The 19,675-nt window shown below is 45.2% G+C and overlaps 1 protein-coding gene across 6 annotated transcripts in view; it reads right to left on the bottom strand.

Annotated features, from left to right (window-relative positions):
- Positions 1-19,675, bottom strand: part of PLEKHG3 (pleckstrin homology and RhoGEF domain containing G3) — a 240,292-nt gene that overhangs the window by 46,812 nt on the left and 173,805 nt on the right. For all 6 annotated transcript variants that reach the window (XM_040333345.1, XM_040333346.1, XM_040333349.1 and 3 more), the window contains 3 exons: positions 18,028-18,128; positions 10,168-10,237; positions 9,739-9,785 (listed from right to left, as the gene is read on the bottom strand). In XM_040333345.1, the coding sequence (XP_040189279.1) occupies positions 9,739-9,785; positions 10,168-10,237; positions 18,028-18,128 (218 nt within the window). The remainder of the gene's footprint in view (positions 1-9,738; positions 9,786-10,167; positions 10,238-18,027; positions 18,129-19,675) is intronic.

Here is a 19,675-nt window from a genome sequence, read left to right as displayed (position 1 = left end):
TACAATCCATACCAGACCCGTATCCAAAGCACGCTACCCGGCCAGCCAGGAAGGGAGTGGGGACGAGCGAGCTGGGTGCTCTGGGGCAGGGGGGCGCACTGCGGCCCCCCCCACCTCAGAGCACCCTGTCCCCATGTTGATGAGGACAGGGCCCCTTCCCGACAATCCTGGCCGTTGGTTGTCGGGGTATGCGGGCGGGAGGCTTATCGGAATCTGGGAGCCCCCTTTAATAAGGGGGCCCCCAGATACCGGCCCCCCACCCTAAGTGAATGAGTATGGGGTACATCGTACCCCTACCCATTCACCTGCAAGAAAAGTGGTAAAAACACAAATAAACCACACAGTGTATTAAAATATTTTATTAGTCTGCTCCGGAGGCCGCCCCCTGTCTTCTTTATTAGCTCTTTTACCAGGGGGGGCTTCTTCTTTGACGTCTTCGGGTGGGTGGGGGCCGCCGTCTGGTTCTCTTCCACCGCCGGGGGGGGTGGCTTTTAAAAAAGCCCCCACCCCCCCGGCGGGTTTCCTCCGGCGTCTTCGTGTGATACCTACCACGTGGGTAGGTATCACATGGGTAGGTACAGAGCATGATGGGACTGTGAGGCCTATATAGGTCCGATGCAAGGCGCGCATCCGTCATTTCAGCGAGGAGGACCGGCGAGTCAACATCGGGAGAAGAAGAGAAGTGAAGAACATGACGTCACAGCGCGGAAGAAGAACTCACAGCACGGAAGAAGACGTACAGCACGGAAGAAGGGACCGGACTGCGAGACGAAGAACCGGGGTGCGACGAGTCAACAGCGGAGAGCGGCGAGACCCCCCGGATAGCGGAGAAGACCCATCGGGATAGCGGAAGAAGAAGAGCCCCGCCGAAGACGCCGGAGGAAACCCGCCGGGGGGGTGGGGGCTTTTTTAAAAGCCACCCCCCCCGGCGGTGGAAGAGAACCAGACGGCGGCCCCCACCCACCCGAAGACGTCAAAGAAGAAGCCCCCCCTGGTAAAAGAGCTAATAAAGAAGACAGGGGGCGGCCTCCGGAGCAGACTAATAAAATATTTTAATACACTGTGTGGTTTATTTGTGTTTTTACCACTTTTCTTGCAGGTGAATGGGTAGGGGTACGATGTACCCCATACTCATTCACTTAGGGTGGGGGGCCGGTATCTGGGGGCCCCCTTATTAAAGGGGGCTCCCAGATTCCGATAAGCCTCCCGCCCGCATACCCCGACAACCAACGGCCAGGGTTGTCGGGAAGGGGCCCTGTCCTCATCAACATGGGGACAGGGTGCTCTGAGGTGGGGGGGGCCGCAGTGCGCCCCCCTGCCCCAGAGCACCCAACCCCCCCATGTTGAGGGCATGCAGCCTGGTACGGCTCAGGAGGGGGGGGGGGCGCTCGCTCGTCCCCACTCCCTTCCTGGCTGGCCGGGTAGCGTGCTTTGGATACGGGTCTGGTATGGATCGTAGGGGGACCCCCTACGCCGTTTTTTTCGGCGTAGGGGGGGCTCTCCTTACAACCCATAACAGACCTAAGGGCCCGGTATGCTCCTGAGGGGGGGACCCATGCCGGATTTTTATTTAAAATCCGGCGGGGACTTCCCCCTCGGGATTCATAGCAAACGCCGCACACGTGTAGAATTGGCGGGAATCCAAGTCGGATCTCCCGTCGCTTCTATGACGCGCTTGCTGGGATGTGCTGTCACTATTCCAGTGAGTGCGAGATCTCGGCACCATGTCGCCGAGTATCAGCGCGACGCTGTCGTGCTAAAAGCACAATATCACAAACACCTACTGTATGTTTATGTCACATTTGATTGTGAACAGGTCTTCCCGTGTCAAAAAGTTAATACATGATTAAAGGGGTTGTAAAGGATTTTTTTTCCCCCTAAATAGCTTCCTTTACCGTAGTGCAGTTCTCCGTCATTTACCTCATCCTTCCATTTTGCTTTTAAATGTCCTTCTTTCTTCTGAGACATCCTCACTTCCTGTTCTTCTGTCTGTAACTCACCACCGTAATGCAAGGCTTTCTACCTGGTGTGGAGAAAGCCTCTTGAGGGGGGAGGGGGTGAGCAGGAGTGTCAGGATGCCCACTAACACACAGCTCCTTTTTCTATCTGCAAAGTGGAGTGTGTCCTGACTTGCCTGCTCGCCCCCTCAAGAGGCTTTCTCCACACCAGGGAGAAAGCCTTGCATTACGGTGGTGAGTTACAGACAGAAGAACAGGAAGTGAGGATTTCTCAGAAGAAATAAGGACATTTAAAAGCAAAATGGAAGGATGAGGTAAGTGAAGGAGGACTGCACTAAGGTAAAGGAAGCTATTTAGGGAAAACATTTTTTCCCCTTTACAACCCCTTTAAGTGCCGGTTCACACTACAGCAACTTGGGGTCTGCGCGCGACATGAGAAATTCCATTAAAGTGAATGAGAGCCGTCTTAATGCACACTACTGAAGTCGCTCTGACTTCAGAAAAGGTTCCTGTACTACTTCAAGGCAACTTGTACCCATTGATTTCAATGGAACTCGCCTCCAAAGTCGGATCTCTGTCTTAACTGAAGCAACTTTACAGGAAGAGAAAATAGTTTTCTCAGGCAAACCCCTCCCTCCTACAGAGCTGATTATTGTTTGATTGGCCACTGGCAAAGTCGCCTGTCCTGGAGGCAACTTGAAGTCGCATTGTAAGTCACTCCAAGTCGCGCTGAAGTCGTCTCGCAAAGTCGCTCTGGAAGTCGTGTTGCCCCTGTGTGAACAGGCACCAAGTCCTTCGTTTTTTTATATACCCCAATTTCTAAATCCTCATCAGAAAATTTCCTAAAAAACGGTTTAAAGCACATTTTGAAAACGCAAACACCCTTTTGATCTACTGGGTGTAACTTTCGTGAAAAGCAGAGCGACAAATCAGAAAGAGTGCTGGATTTACCAAAGTGAACTTCCTCTATGCCTTGTTGGTGACAGATCTATAGGCATTGAACTGAATGTTTTATGACACAACTAGAGAGATGCCAGATAAATCACTTGGCTGGTTTGCCAATCCCTGGCCTCTGCATGCTCCCAGGCCTTTTGTTCATGCTCTGTGATTCAAAACCAGTTTTATGATCTTGTAGTTTCAAACCAACGGGCAGAAATAATTGACCTATTTAATAGTCCTAAAGATCATGAACAAAAAAAGAGGCATTTGTAAAAAATAAATAAAGTAAAAAATGGAGTGTTCAAAATACCAGTCAATTAGGTGTCCGTGGGTATTGACCCAGCAGTGCTGGACAAATCAGGGTCAATTTTGAAACCTTTTCTCTTTCTAGCAAATGATTTAGCGGGTCATTGCCTCTACTTCTGTGCAGTGTCATGTGGGAGTAGCCTGTGAACAATCAATGCATTTCTTGTATAGTGGTTTGGCCATTTTGGGTCTTTTCATATGTTTTGCTTCACTCAGTTCACCGGGGGATCCATGAGCACATTAGCTTCTGAATCAGAGCACAATGCAACACATTTCACTTTTGTGACATCTGTGCCAGTTTGGTTTGTCTGCATTTTGACAACAGACTGTGGCAGACCGGTGTTGGATCTATGGGCTGCCGGATGTAAACATCAAGCTACTTCCGATCTGTCCCGTTCAGGGACGATTTTATTTTACAAGGACGCAGTCTTTTTTTTCCTGGAAATTGATGGATTTTGAGTAAGGTGGATGTACAGTAAATGGACAGATGAAAAAATAGGATTTTTGTACTCACCGTAAAATCCATTTTCTGAGTTCATGGACGGACACAGCATCCTTTGACAGTAGGGTTATGCACCTTCTTTCCAGGAGAGTTTATCCTAAGTTCAATTGCTGCTGTGTCCGTCCATGAACGGAAGAGAAAATAGGATTTTTGTACTCACCGTAAAATCCATTTCTCTGAGTTCATGGACAGACACAGCAGCAATTGAACTTCGGGTAAACTCTCCTGGAAGGAAGGTGCATAACCCTACTGTCAAGGGATGCTGTGTCCATCCATGAACGAAAGAGGAAGTCTGTTTACATCTGTCTGCCCACGGACCTGTATTGAGTTTCCGATCAAGTCTATCTGTATAACCGACAGGCAGACCTGATCAGGAAGCCTGTGAGCTCTATTAGCACCAATAATTCTCAAGGGATAAATGAATTCTTGCTTACAATGAAACAATTAATTCTTGTAATTAAGCTTCTGAATGGAGATCCCACAAACTGAAGCACCCATTTGGCAGTGTACAGCAGCCCACAGCAACCAATTGTAAATCTGCTTATGGTAGGTAGTATTTTTTTTACAATTGAAAATATAGAACATATATTGTCAATAGTATTGTGACGCCTGCCTTTACACACACATGACCTTTAAATGGCATCCTAGTCTTAGTCCATAGGGTTTAATATTGAGTTGGCCCACCCTTTGCAGCTATGACAGCTTCAATTCTTCTAGGAAGGCTGTCCACAAGGTTTAGCAGTGTGTCTATGGGAAGGTTTGACTATTCTTCCAGAAGCGCATTTGTGAGGCGAGGCACCGATGTTGGACGAGAAGGCTGGGCTCGCAGTCTCCGTTCTAATTCATACCAAAGGGGTTCTATAGGGTTGAGGTCAGGACTCTGTGCAGGCCAGTCAAGTTCCTCCACCCCAAACTCGCTCATCCATGTCTTTATGGACCTTGCTTTGTGCACTGGTCCAAATCATTCGGTGGAGGGGGGTTATGGTGTGGGGTTGTTTTTCAGTCTTGGTCCCTTAGTTCTACTGAAGGGAACACTTAAAGCGTAAGCATACCAAGACATTTTGGACAATTTCATTATTCTAACTTTGTGGTAACAGTTTGGGGATGGGCCCTTCCTGTTCCAACATGACTGCACACGAGTGCACAAAGGAAGGTGCAAAAAGATAAACAGTATTAGTTGGATTCGGGTAGATGAGCCTAACGTTAGGCAGGCGTAGCGTATCGCATATACGCTCCGCCGCCGTAAGTTAGAGAGGCAAGTGCTGTATTCACAAAGCACTTGCGTCCTAAGTTACGGCGGCGTAGCGTAAATGTGCCGGCCTAAGCGCGCCTAATTCAAATTGTGAAGAGGTGGGTGTGTTTTATGCTAATGAATCGTGACCCGACGTGATTGACGTTTTTTTACAGTGCGCATGCTCCAAATTACACCGCAAAGACCTATTGGTTTCGACGTGAATGTAAATTACGCCCAGCCCCATTCACGGACGACTTATGCAAACGACGCAAAAAATGTAAAATTTGACGCGGGTCCGACGCCCATACTTAACATTGGCTGCGCCATCTTTTTGGTGGAATATCTTTAGGCCTGTAAACGGAGTATCTTTACTGCGACGGCCGGGCGTACGTTCGTGAATAGGCGTATCTCGCTGATTTACATATTCTAGGCGTAAATCAGCGTACACGCCCCTAGCAGCCAGCGTAAATATGCAGTTAAGATACGACGGCGTAGGAGACTTACGCCGGTCGTATCTTAGCAACATTTAAGCGTATCTCAATTTGAGCATACGCTTAAATTTACGACGGCGCAGATTCAGAGTTACGACGGCGTATCTACTGTTACGCCGGTGTAACTCTCTCTGAATCTGGCTATATATGTTTAGATTACCAATCTTACTTTAAAAAATCTTTTATATACTAATTATTCATCTTTTGAGCCATCTCTCTTATTCAGGTTCTTCTCCATTTCTTGGTGTCCCATTCATTTTAGTTCTGCAGTAAAACCTTGCCAGAATTGACTATTCTTTGCCAATATAAATGTTTGAGATGCCTCCAGTTCCAGAATAGAGCCATCGGGTGTTGAGACTTAAAGGCTTTTTGTTTTTATGGCAGAAAGGGCTGTGTAATGCAGGAGTATACCTAGGAATGTAGAGAGATTCTACAAGGTCAAGCAGTGTGCCTCCTGACTAATAAGAATCTGTCAGGAAATGAACATGCAGTACCCACAGCTAGGGAATCATTGGTAATGCCGATTTCCTGCTTTTGCCCAACACTTGTTTAAACAAGTCCACCTCCCCTCCCAGATTCCACACCCTGCTTTTCAGCTTCATGTGCATAAAGGAACACAAACCTTTGGAGGACAGGAAAAAGAAAAAAAAAGTCTGAAAAGCCTGAAAAGCATTCAAGCCCTTCTGAGAACACCCTGCACTTCCTCTGACGGGCCTCTGTGCAGTCACTGGGACTGACTCCCCATTACATCATTGTATTAAGTTCCTTTACAGCTTTTTTTTAATTCATTTCTAATCCAAATAGTTCTATTTATGAAGCTGTGTGTCAAAATAATTGATAAAAGGAAATAATAATTTTCCACAAGCACTGGACCACAAGTGATGCTACCCATTGCCCAAACAATTAAATCTAGTGGTAGCCTCATAATCTGACCCATTCACTCTTCCCGAAGAGTTCCATCCCCAAACTACAGTCCACCCAAACTAAATAGAACTGATACTGATGTGCAAATTTCAACTTTTTGTCAAAAGCAAAACGGCTCTAAGCCTTCATGCACACCAGCCTCCTGTTTCTGTTTTATTTAAACCCAGGAGATTGATCTGGGAAGTACAAACAAATGCTATACTACAAAGAGCAATTTCTCCTGTGCTTAAAGGGGTTGTAAAGGTAAATGTTTTTTCACTTTAATGCATTAAGGTGAAAAAACATTCGATGGTACCGGCCCCCCCGAACCCCCGTTTTACTTACCTCACCCCTCGAAAGTCCAGTGCGCGTCCCTGTGATCCTCTTCAGTTCCCAGCCTGGCCGTTGATTGGCTAGGCTGGACGGATTGATAGCAGCGCAGCCATTGGCTGGAGCTGCTGTCAATCACAGCGGATGATGCGGCGTGCCGAGGGGCGGGGCCGAGTGATAGAGTCGGCGGCTTTGCCCGCCGCTGTATCACGGGAGCGCGCTCGCAAAAGCTTTCCACCATGCAAGCTCGCTCGCATGAAGGTGGAAAGCTTTTGCGAGGAGGAGCTGAGACAGCCGCCGAGGGACCCCAGAAGACAGGGTTAGGGGACACTCTGTGCAAAACGAGCTGCACAGTGGAGGTAAGTATAACATGTTTGTTATTAAAAAAAAAAAAAAAAACATTTCTGCCTTTGGTGTTCCTTTTAGGCTGCATTCACACCTAGGCGTAGGCAATAGCGTCGTTTTCCGGCGGTTTTTTTAGGCGTTTTTTTTCGCGCGTATTCATGCTAATATGCGCGTTTGCATACAGCGTTGTCCGACGTTTTTGTACTTAGACGTTTTTTTTTTAGCCAATAGGAAAAACTATCATCTTTTCATCACTTGTTGCTATGTTGGTAGATTTTTTAAATCTTCTGCATGGGCGACAAGTTCTATTGACAAAACGCCCGTAGCAAACGCTTGTTGTCGCGCAATACGCGCGTATCTGGCGTTTTACATTGATTTCAATGGAAAACCAAAAACGCTCAAATACGCGCATATCGCGCGTATTGCGCGACAGAAAAGGGTCCAGAACTTCTTTTGACTACAGGCGATGCGCGTCAGGCGCATCAGCGTTCAGATGTGAACCATCCCCATTGACTTTCATTGCTTTTCGTCCCTCTGGCGTTTGTTCGCGTCGCGCTACATGCGACAAAACGCGAAGGTGTGAATGGGGTCTAAATCTACATGAACATTTAGACACATTCACAGTATCCAATCTTGTCCTGGACAAACAGATTTCCATTTTTCTAAATGCAACTAAACCAAGGTAAATGCACAGTGCATTATACCATTTAGAATCATTACATGTATTTATATGCATTTGGAAATGTCTACTATAAATGCATATATTGGTGTGACTGTGTAAATGAGGACGAAATTGTCATCTCCATCTATATAAAACATTAAAAATAAGCGCCTGTCCTATACTATTTAAAATCCAGTAATACACCGTCTCGCTCTACTCTACACATGCCCAGTCACTCTATTTTTAGGCACTATGCCAAATCTGTAGAGGCCGATCTGCTAACAGCCTAAAGATTTACTGCTGTTCAGGGGCTCTGAGCTTCAACAAAATTGCAGCCTGCAGCAAGAAGAACAATGCTGGAGGAAATTTACAGCACACACAAATTTTACTAGCAGACTTTTTAATATGGAATGTATGTTTCTTGCTAAAGAACAAACTTTTTATCAAGTTGTTATGGGTAAAGTTCCACTTTAGGCTGCATTTATGTACCTGTGGGTGGTTTACAGCAGGGCTCGACAAATCTCGGGCGCCAGGTCGCCATGGCGACTAGAAATAGGGTCCTGGCGACTTGGCTTGGAAGGGGGGGCAAAAAAATTAATAAAAAAAAAATTGTTTTTGATTTTTTTTTTGTGAGCTGGCGCCATCTGGTGGTGAGCCGTTGGTATTACAAGTTATTACCACCAGATGTGTGAGCTGGCGCCATCTGGTGGTGGCCATTGGTATTACAAGTTAAGCATTACAAGTTAAACAGCAATTCTAATGTCATTTTTCACTGCCATCTTCTTCCCTCTAATTAGAACCCCCAAACATTATATATATTTTTTATCCTAACACCCTAGAGAATAAAATGGCGATAGTTGCAATACTTTCTGTCACGCCGTATTTGCGCAGCGGTCTTGCAAGCGAACTTTTTTTGGGAAAAAAATTACACTTTTTTTAATTAAAAAATAAGACAACAGTAAAGTTATCCCCGTTTTTTTTAATATTATGAAAGATAATGTTACGCCGCGTAAATTGATACCCAACATGTCACGCTTCAAAATTACGTCCGCATGTGGAATGGCGTCAAACTTTTACCCTTTAAAATCTCCATAGGCAACGTTTAAAAAAATCTACAGGTTGCATGTTTTGAGTTACAGAGGAGGTCTAGGGCTAGAATTATTGCTCTCGCTCTACCAATCGCGGCGATACCTCACATGTGTAGTTTGAACACCATTTACATATGCGGGCGCTGCTCACGTACGTGTTCGCTTCTGCACGCAAGCTCGTCGGGACGGGGCGCGTTTTCTGGCTCCTAACTTTTTTAGCTGGCTCCTAGATTCCAAGCAAATTTGTCAACCCCTGGTTTACAGGATGGGGATAGTTCATGTTTGGCTGTTTCTGTAAGCATAGGCTTTAGGTAAAAGAAATACATATATACTGTATGCATATCCACACAATCTCCCTCTGTGTAGACTGTAAAAAAAATAGAACTTGTTTCTATTCACTGAGACTAAAGTTTACATATGCAGAAGTCTCTACCCCCCCCCCCCCTCCTTGTGAAAAGCAATCATGCTGGATAGCAAGCAATTAGGATGGGATACTGCTGGCTCCTGAAAGACTGTTATTTTGCCAATGGGCTTACCATACCGATGCAAGCGTTTGGCTCCAGGTTGACTTCAATTGGAAAGTTTGACAGGTAGTGGCACCTGTCAAACTCAGCAAGTCATATTAAAATTTGCAGCAAAGCTTTACGGGCGTAGAATTTATACAGCCTTCTCCAGCTGTAAGTTATTTTTTAGGTGGGTGGCCAAGGGGCGTCAAGTGCCTGTTTTTACAGCCCACGTAAATGAAGCTTTCCAGCAAACCTGGAGACATGTAAACATGCTACAACTGAAGCTGGTTGACGAAGGCTGCTGCAAAAACCACACAATGAACATACATGCAACAAAAAAAGAAAGACACCCTGCCAGCACATTTAAGAAGCACAAACCTTAGAAATATATTCTGCCATGGCACAAAAAGGCAGATTTTACAACAAATAAGACATGAAAATGTGTGTCATCTTCATTCTGCATGAAAATACTTACTTTGGATAGTTATTACAGTACTGGGTGTAAATATCAAAGTCTTGGCTCTGTAAAGGTAAACAGAAAAAAAATGAAAAAGCGCAGATTGCAGGAGATCATTTCCAAATTCTTTGCCCCTTTCTAGCTCAATCAGTGGGAAATAAAACTATAGATAATCAGGCAGTGTTTCTATGATAATGCCCAAGGCCCACAATCCTATCAGATTCATTATAAAACCGCCATCTGCAATGCTTTTCATTACAATTCCCATAATCTTGCATTGGAAAACATTTCTTTTATGCCCCAACTTATGTAGATTGCCAGAAGTGTAGAGATGAAGCTGGCTGTTCCCGTGAGGTCTAGCGGCATATCTAATGTACACACGTGGAAACATTCATCTATTTATTTACACGTTGTCTGGATAGAATAGGAGCCAACTTTTTAAATTACCTTTTCCACAAAGCAGGTGGCCACAGCCACGGGGTCATCTCTGCAACTGTCCAGGTCCTGGAGGAGTTCACTGAACAAAAGAAGACAATGTGAGGATAGCAGAGGATTACAAGGGCCCGTTATTCATCTACTTCAGCAATGCACACAGAAAAAAAAGGAGGATCTGGGACACTGATAAAAAAAAAAACCTTCCGTTTTTTTATTAAAAACAACACATTATACTTGCCTGCTCTGTGTAATGGTTTTGCACAGAGCAGCCCCAATTCTCCTCTTTTGGGGTTGCGCGCTGACGTTCCTGGCTTACCTTCATGGGGTGCTCCTACGTAAAGCCACTGTCCCTTGGGGAGCACCAGTGCGTGCACGCTCCCGAGCCCCGCTGCTGCGTCCATTGACACAGACAGCGGGACTCCCCCCCCCTCATGTTACAGGATTTCATTGACAGCCAATGGCTCCTGCTGCATAGATCTGTCCAATGGAAAGAGAGACAGTGACTGGAGCCATTGTGCACATCACTGGATCAGATCAGGCTCAGGTAAGAAAAAGGGGTGCTCTTGGGGGCAGCTGGGGTAAAATGGAGGGAAGGGGGGGGTTTGCTACAGTAGTACATGTTTAGAACCCCTGTTAAGTTTTTATTTGCCATCTGTGCCCCATTAGGGCACATGTGTCAAACGCAAAACCCACAGGGCCAATCCGGCCCTCCAGGCAATTTCATGTGGCCCTCGCTCCTCTGGTCCTCCAGCCCTCCTCTGGTCCTCCTCCAGACTTTCTACTTTCAAGCAATGCATCCATCTTTCGTCCCAGCAGCAGCATAAGGAAAGGGGGTGCACTGTGATGTAAGTGAGAGTGTGGGACTCAACTTCTGATGGTGGGGTGGCTCTTGACATCTAATGTAAAGGGGAGGGAATGTGCTGGACATTTAAACTTACAGATATAACCGGCCCTTTTGAGGGCAATCATAATGGTGATGCGGCCCACGATGAAATTGAGTTTGACACCTGTGCATTAGGGTAAGGTGACCAGATTTTTAAAATGAAATCCGGGGACATTATTTTTTCTTTACTAGTAATGGCGGCAATCAGCCCGTCACCGACTCCACCCACCTCACAGCCTGTCAAGTCTCGCTCTCCGGGCCCCTGCCTACTACTGGGTGGGGAGCGGAGGAAGATCACTCTACAAGTGAAGGCAAGGAGATAAAACAGGCGGCTGGCTGGGACTTGAACCATAGCAGAAGAACATGTGGGGGGAGCTAAATGGGCACCCGAAACTGAAGAAATATTCCCTGCACTCCGACCAGCACATGATCATCAGAAAGGGGCACAGATAATGGAAAAATTACACCCCCCTAGTCTAGTAGGAGCAGCAGAGTGGGAGGGGGGGGGGGTGTAATTCAGATTTTTTTATTTTATTTTGCACTGACTATCTTTGAAATTTCCTCAGCCCCTGTTTAAATCTGGGGACACACCTGGTCCGGGGACAGTGTCCTCAATCTGGGGACTGTCCCCTGAAACCGGGGATGTCTGGCCACCCTACATTAGGGGATCTACATTGTGTGTCCCAGAAACACAACAAGAAAAGAAAGATCTACCTCCTTGGAAGAGTTTACTTCTATTTCTTTTCTAATGACAACTGTACATTTCTGGCATCCCAGTGAAAGGGTCACCGGGCCAAATAGAAAAAGTGGATCTCCCTAGTGGAGACACATACACTAATAATAATCTGACAGGGGGCTCTAATCCTTCCTCACTTTATCTAAAACTAAAGAAAATAATTCTGCCTTTAGAACACTTCAATTCCTCGGAAGTTTAGAGATCATCTTACAAAGTGTTATTTCCTCTTCATGTCCTTCAAAACTGATACTTCTGTGAGCTCTCCGCCATCACCGGCCCAAAGGGAAAGCACCTAAATATTCTTCAAAATAACTCATGATGTGGTAATGCCTTTGGTGGATTGAACAATCCATTTTTTGTGCGTGTAAAAGAGGTGGTAATGGAAACCTAGCATTCTCCGGAACTAGAGATTTAATATTAACTATCAAGAAGTTTACAAGAGGACTGGTAAACCTACTACAAGGAAATCCAGACGTGGTCCCATAATTCAGAGTAAAACTAAAGGCAATTTGTTTCTCAGTTTGGATAGAGTAAGGCCGGCCATACACGGAAGGGCGGGGGAAGTCGTCCTTGCTGGGAGAAGACCGTGATTATCGCAGCTACTTGCGATAATCGCAAACAAATCCGGTAGGCTGTGATGCGGGAACCTGTACTGGATTTGCATGGGTTCTCACATCGCAGCATTGCAAACCGAGTCTTGAGCCTCATACACAAATCTGATTTTCTGAGGAAAAATCGTAGGACTTTTGTCTGAAGGCCAGGAACTTTTATTGCATACAAACGCCAAGAATTGCCGGCCACCAAACACAAAACTACGTGTTTTTTCAGCTCTTTAGCACCACCCTTTGGGCAACTTCTGCTAATGTTATGTTATGGTGAGCATTGCTTCTGAGCATGCGTGTTTGTACTTTGCAGTTTTGTCCGAAGAACTTGTGTCCGACAACACACAATTTTAAAGCATGCTATTCCACATTTGTCCGTGGAAAATCTGATAACAATTGTCTGATGGAGCGCACAAACGGTCGGATTTTTGGCCAACAGGCCATTATAACACAATTCCCAATGGAAAATCCCTATCGTGTGTACGAGGCTTTAGAGGTGCTTCTTGCTTGTTTTTTGTTTGCATTGCCATTAAAGCGGAGGTCCCCCCAAAAAAAAAAAAAAAATGAATAAAATCCAGGAGCTACAAATACTGCAGCTGCTGACTTTTAATAAATGAACACTTACCTGTCCAGCGCGCACACAATGTCGGCAGCTGAGGACAAGCAATCACTCGTCTCTCTGCTGCCCTCCCTGCCATCCTCAGTGAGGGAATCAGGAAGTGAAGCATTGCGGCTTCACTGCCCAGTTCCCTACTGCATATGCGCGAGTAGCGTAGCGCTTTCCCAGTGGCCCCCGCTGTCTCCTGGGACCAGTGTGTTTCCCAAAATGCATCAGGGGGGGGGGCAGGAAGGAAGTGGAGTGACTCCCGTGGGAGTCATTCCCTGAAGTGGGTGAAAAGCGGAAGTTCCATTTTTGGGTGGAACCCTGCTTTAAGATAAATGGGGGTTAGCAAAATGTAGCAATAAAAAAAATCTAAAAAATTAAAAACAACTCTACTCCATAAAACGTTGTGCAAATCCAGGTCAGAAAAAAAAAAAAAGGGGGTACATAAAAATAAATAAATAAATAAATCTACTACAGGTACACATGCTTGTGTTCCAACATACCAACACACAAAAATGAAAATGGAAGAAAAATAACCACAAAATGTAAAAATCATGCTGAACACTTATGTACACACACATGCAGTTTAGGGGTGTTTTATGTTCTTTGTTCATATTTGCACACGACACCCCAGTATTAACCTACCTGCCAAGCGATCACTAGTTTGGGCTTCTTGATACAAATACAATAAGGAAAGAATGTAGATATTAGCTTGAGGATGATTGCCCATACACCAAAGACCAATCAGATCATAACACCACGCATAGTTTATAGGGGATATAGGGAACGTATGAAAATACAGTAAACACAGACTTTTCACCCACATAGCAACTTAAGTCTACTTTTATAGTCTACTTTTTATTGTGGCCCCTTGTTGAAACACTATATTAAGCCAAGAGAAGAAAAAAAATATCTATGGGGGAAAAAGTTAGATAAAACGCTTCCCTTTCCCCCAGCACCTAGGCGAGAGAGATGTCATCTTTCCGGCGAGAAGCCGGGGAATGTGGAGTAGCTGAGAAAACAATCCTGTGCTGCAGTTTTTCTCACAAGATTTCAAGGCCAATATTCCCTGGGATCTTGTTATCGGGATGATGATGTTATCCCCTTGCACTATTAGGCTCCATGCACACTGAAGCTGATAAAAGCTATAAAAAAACGCCAGTAGCTTTGCAGGGAGCCTTTCAAAGTTTTTTAGCGTTTTTGCAATAGCTTTAATCAGCGTTTTTGTGTTTGAGTGTTTTTAAGCGTTTTGCATTTTTTTGCGTTTTTCCCGCCGAAAAACGGCACTTTGAACGCAAATTTTGGGGCGTTCAGAAAAAAGCCAATAAACTCCAAAGCTCATTAACACTAAAAATCGCCCAGGTGTTTATGGGCACATAGGCTAACATAGAGTTCAGTTTATGGGCTTTAAAAAAAACAAAAGCCAAAAACGCCAATAAACTGCAGTTTATCAGCTTCAGTGTGCATGGAGCCTTAAAGTTGGGGTAAAGGTGACTATATTATCTAACCCAAGTCTACCCAACACATTTTCTTTCAAAGTTAATGGCACACTAAAAAAAAGTAGACCTTGTCTGGAGTGCAATTTTGGCTTTATAGAATAGCAGCCAATGATGCTTACTTGACTTTTAGGTCTTATGTTAACCAGAAACTTTCTATAAAGCGGAGTTCCAGCCTTTATGTTTATTAAAAGTCAGCAGCTACAAAAAGTGTAGCTGCTGGCTTTTAATAAACAGACACTTACCTGCTCCACTGTCCAGCAACGCGACCGCCCGGAGCGTCGCTCCTCTCTCTGGACAGGCGATCTCCTGGGATCTGTCACGTGTCCCAGGCAATACAGGGAGGGGCCGCCTAAGGCGATATGATGAGTCACCTAAGCGGTCCCTGGGCGGAAGGAGGAAGAGGGATAAGAAGTCCCACTCCTAACGAAGCCCCCACTCCCCCCCCCCAAAAAAATTAAATGCCAAATGTGGCATGTAAGGGGGTGAGGAGTGGTTTAAGCGGGTGGAATTCCACTTTACATGGGAGTTATTCCTGAGGGCAGCATGGAGGCTTCCATTGCCAACATCTTATTTTGTAAAAGCAAACTGGACACCCAGAGCCCAGAACACATATGTACAAAAGCATTTCTGACCAGTCTATGATTTTCCTGATTTACATACTTAGTCCAATTTTTATTTTTTTATCAAAAACAGCCTTATTGAGTTATGAACAAAATACCAGGTACAAATATAGAGAACCTTGCATACATTAGTATAAAACCAAATAAGAATTAGTGACATCAGTTTTCGCAAAACACCTGTACAGGTCATAAGAAAACAGAAATAATATCAAGGAAGGAGAAAGCAATAAACATTCCACCACTTGTTCCAAGACTTTAAGACCCCTTTCACACTGGGGCGCTTCGCAGGCGCTATAACACTAATACTAAATATACAAAATACTAAATAGCGCCTGCAAACCAATCCTAAACAGCCGCTGCTGTCTCTCCAGTGTAAAAGCTCAGAGGGCTTTCACACTGGAGCGGTGCGCTAGCAGGACAGTAAAAAAAAGTCCTGCTAGCCACATCTTTGGAGCGGTGTGTATACCGCTCCTTCCCATTGAAATCAAGCGGACACCGCAGCTATACTGCCGCCAAAGCGCCTCTGCAGAGGCGCTTTGCGGTGGGTTTTAACCCTTTCTCGCCTGCTAGTGGGGGGTTAAACCGCCCTGATAGCGGCCGAATAGCGTTGCAAAATTGACAGTAAAAATACTGTAGCGGCGCTTTACCTCCAACGCCACCTCCACCCCAGTGTGAAAGGGGGCTTCCTCAAAGTATTACAGCTAGTGAATCAGAATAAAAGCAAACCAAAATTAGATCCAGGAAGAGGTCAACAATGGCAGTCCCCATTATTCTCTTGGAAGAGATTTACTTTGAGACCTGATTTTTCTATGCTGCAGTTCAGTAACACTTGCAAGTCTTGCTCCTCCCCCAGGCTCTGACTGGACAGTAAAAGGCAATACAAGCAGACTGATGAAGTCATCTCTTCCTCTGCTCTATCCTCCTACCAGCATATCCTTTGTTAGCGCATAAACACTGCAGGACAAGCAATTGGGAGAGGGGGAAGCAGCACAAGGAACCAATCTTAGTTCTACTGTATAGGATACTGTGCAAGAAGCTGACATGTCAAAATTTAACGTAAAAATACATTTTAGGCCACTTTCAGACAAAGCCGATTCCATAGATCCGCCGGCTCAGTAGGAGATCTCACCGCTAATCTCCGTTAGGCGGGTGACCTGGCTCGGCTGTGCAGAGCAGACACGGACACAGCTTGTGTTCTCTATGGGGCAATCAGCTGGAAATGGACTGCCAGAGATCTAAAGTTCTGACACTGCACTGGACATGATGATGCTGGCAGACTGTCCACCATCAGAGCGTGGGGGGAGCGCCTCCTGTCAGGGAAGCAGGGGATCAGATAAGTAAAAGTGCTTCTCCTCTCCCCTAGACCAGGGATTTCCAAACCACGGCCCTCCAGCTGCTGCGATACTACACCTTCCATTCTCAGCATTGTAAAGCACTGACATTCACAGACATGACTAGGCATGATGGGAATTGTAGTTCCTGAACAACTAAAGGGCCATAGTTTGAAGACCCCTGCCCTAGACTAACCCTTGCAGTGCAGATGCAGCCCCATTGCAAGGAGGACTTTCAAAAATCTCCCGGAGTTGGGCTTTAATGATGTATTAATATATCTTTTGACCTAGTGGTTCTGACTACCACTGGTCATTGCCTTGGCAATTTGTTCCTCTCGCTATTGGGACCTCTGGGCTGCGTTCTGGTACATTTGACTCAGTTATTAGCAGAGTTGGTGAGCACACAGTCATTTTTTCTTTATCGATATAAATATGTTATATTATATTGTTTGATGTATATTAATGACATACTTTTATGTCATACAGAGACCACACAATCCAACAGAAAAGTTGCAAGGCCCTGACGAAGCACCTATGTGCGAAACTTGTTGGCTACCTGCATACTGACATTTATCCTGATTTTGTAACTACTGTGGTCCAATTCAATTTTTGAAATAGATTTTAACAATTACTATTACATTTTTGATACATTTTCTTAAAACCATCTGTTTTTACCTTTGAACAGCATTTGACACTTCTCACTTAAAAATCCCTTAATATGGGAGTGTGTTTATCTCTCCCAAATTGTCTTTTTTCCTTTTATTGTACTTAACCATGGGACTGTGGGATACTGTCGTCTGTATCTGGAAACAATCCCACTATCCCGCCTTTTTATACTATTAGGTAGATTCAGTAAGAGTTAGGCCGACTTATCAGTAGATAAGCCGACCTAACTCAGAATCTACGCCGACTTATGTTTAAGTGTATGCTCAAACAGAGATACTCTTAAACATATCTAAGATAAGACGGCTTGCGCCGTCCTATCTTAGGTTGCAATTTTTCGGATGGCCGCTAGGTGGCGTTCCCGCCGCGAGATTCAAATTTTTTACGTCGTTTGCGTAAGTCGTCCTCAAATCAGGATTTACGTTGTTTATGTCCACGTCGAAATCAATAGGCCCGTGCGGCGTACTTAGCCGCAATGCAAGCTGGGAAATGTAGGCGCCCGGCGCATGCGCAGTGAGAAGAAAAACTTAAAAAACGTGAGGTCAAGCCTCATTAACATAAAACACGCCCCCCTCAAGCACATTTGAATTAGGCGCCGTTACGCCCGCCGCATTTACGCTACGCCCCCCTAAGTAAGGAGGCAAGTACTTTGAGAATACAGTACTTGCCTCTCTTACTTAAGGCGGCGTAGTGTAAACACGCTAGGCTACACCGCCTTATAGTTGCGCGCCCCTACCTGAATCTACCTAATAATCTTTCAGGAGTTCAGCTTATAGTAAAAAAAATTGGTACTTCAGTTTCTGTAGAGACCAATGGAGGACAGTGGCCATGAATCTTTGTAGATCTGCTTGCATTTTCTAAAAAAAACACTCCAATGACTAATAATAGCAAAAGATAAACAGAACAGAAATGGGGTGAAAGCAAAGTATTTTACCTGTTCAATTCATAAATATCCTCAATATTTCCAAAGAGAGCGCTGACTTGCTCTGGATTCATTGGCAGCTCCTGTTTGTCTATGATGCCTCCCAAATAATCCTACAAGAATAAAAAGGAGCGTCATTTCAGTTTCGTCTATTAATCACGCCTGACGCCTTTATTGGCTCATTACTGTCATAGCTGCATCCTGCTCCCCAGGTCATGAGTTTTTATTATAGGAATAAATTCAATTTCTTATCAGCCATAAACTAGATTCATAGACCTGCTTTCATTCACTAAATGGGATTTAAAAAGAGGATAAAATAGGTAATTTGCTGCCTAGAATGTGTCATTGAAAATGGCGAATTAGAAGGAAGGAGACAAAGCACACACATAAAAGACAATTCTACTGTACAATTAACTGAAGAAGAAAAATGTAGTAATTGGAAGTTAGAAAACAAAAAGACATGTGCTGGTGTGGAATGTACAGACAATGAAGCCTCATAGCCAGAGGCCTGTGCGATGTATTGGATTCCCTGGTGATGCCAAATAACAGGAAAGTAACGGCTTTCACGTCTGCAGGAAATCAGGCACAAAATTCCTTTACAGAAGATCAAGTGCCTTTCTTTTCCATGTAGGGGCACAATTACAACACTATCTATTTGGGTTACCTTCATTCATTTTTACCTAAAAAAGGCATATAAGAGGACTGGTCACCGTGTCCATTAGACTGCATTGCTTCTTCTTAGGCATGCTGCCGGATTAATGTGGAAGTACGCGAGGACATGCACAAAAATGCACCGCAATTCATACACAAGCATAGCTACATGGGACACATGGAAAATATAAGGTAATACAACAGGGCTCAAAATTTGAAGTCCTGAGCTACTAGACAGGCCTCAAGGGTTACTCGCCACCAGTTGCCATACCCGACCGCGCCCCTAATCACGCCCTCATAAATTATCTCATGAAATGACACTTAAATGTTTTATGCAGAATTACATTACAAAAATAAATATTAACAACTTTATCAGTTCCCCTCAATGCAGGCTCACCTGTGCCCACCATTGCAGCCTCACTAAGCCCCATATTTCAGCCTCCCTGTGCCACAAAATCCAGCCTCCACGTGCCCCAAAATCCAGCCTCACCGTGCCCCAAGTTGCAGCCTCACCGTGCCCCAAAATCCAGCCTCACCGTGCCCCAAAATCCAGCCTCACCGTGCCCCAAAATCCAGCCTCACCGTGCCCCAAAATACAGCCTCACCGTGCCCCAAAATACAGCCTCACCGTGCCCCAAAATACAGCCTCACCGTGCCCCAAAATACAGCCTCACCGTGCCCCAAAATACAGCCTCACCGTGCCCCAAAATACAGCCTCACTGTGCCCCAAAATACAGCCTCACTGTGCCCCAAAATACAGCCTCACTGTGCCCCAAGTTGCAGCCTCACTGTGCCCCAAGTTGCAGCCTCACTGTGCCCCAAAATACAGCCTCACTGTGCCCCAAAATACAGCCTCACTGTGCCCCAAAATACAGCTTTACTGTGCCCCAAAATACAGCCTCACTGTGCCCCAAAATACAGCCTCACTGTGCCCCAAAATACAGCCTCGCCAGGGTGGAGGAAGTGAGAGGGCAGCCAGGACATGATTGGAGAAAGATTAGAGCCACGG

This window comes from Rana temporaria, chromosome 13 (genome assembly GCF_905171775.1).
Source record: "Rana temporaria chromosome 13, aRanTem1.1, whole genome shotgun sequence".
NCBI classification, from domain to species: Eukaryota; Metazoa; Chordata; class Amphibia; order Anura; family Ranidae; genus Rana; species Rana temporaria.
This window is presented reverse-complemented; position numbering and strand designations above follow the sequence as displayed.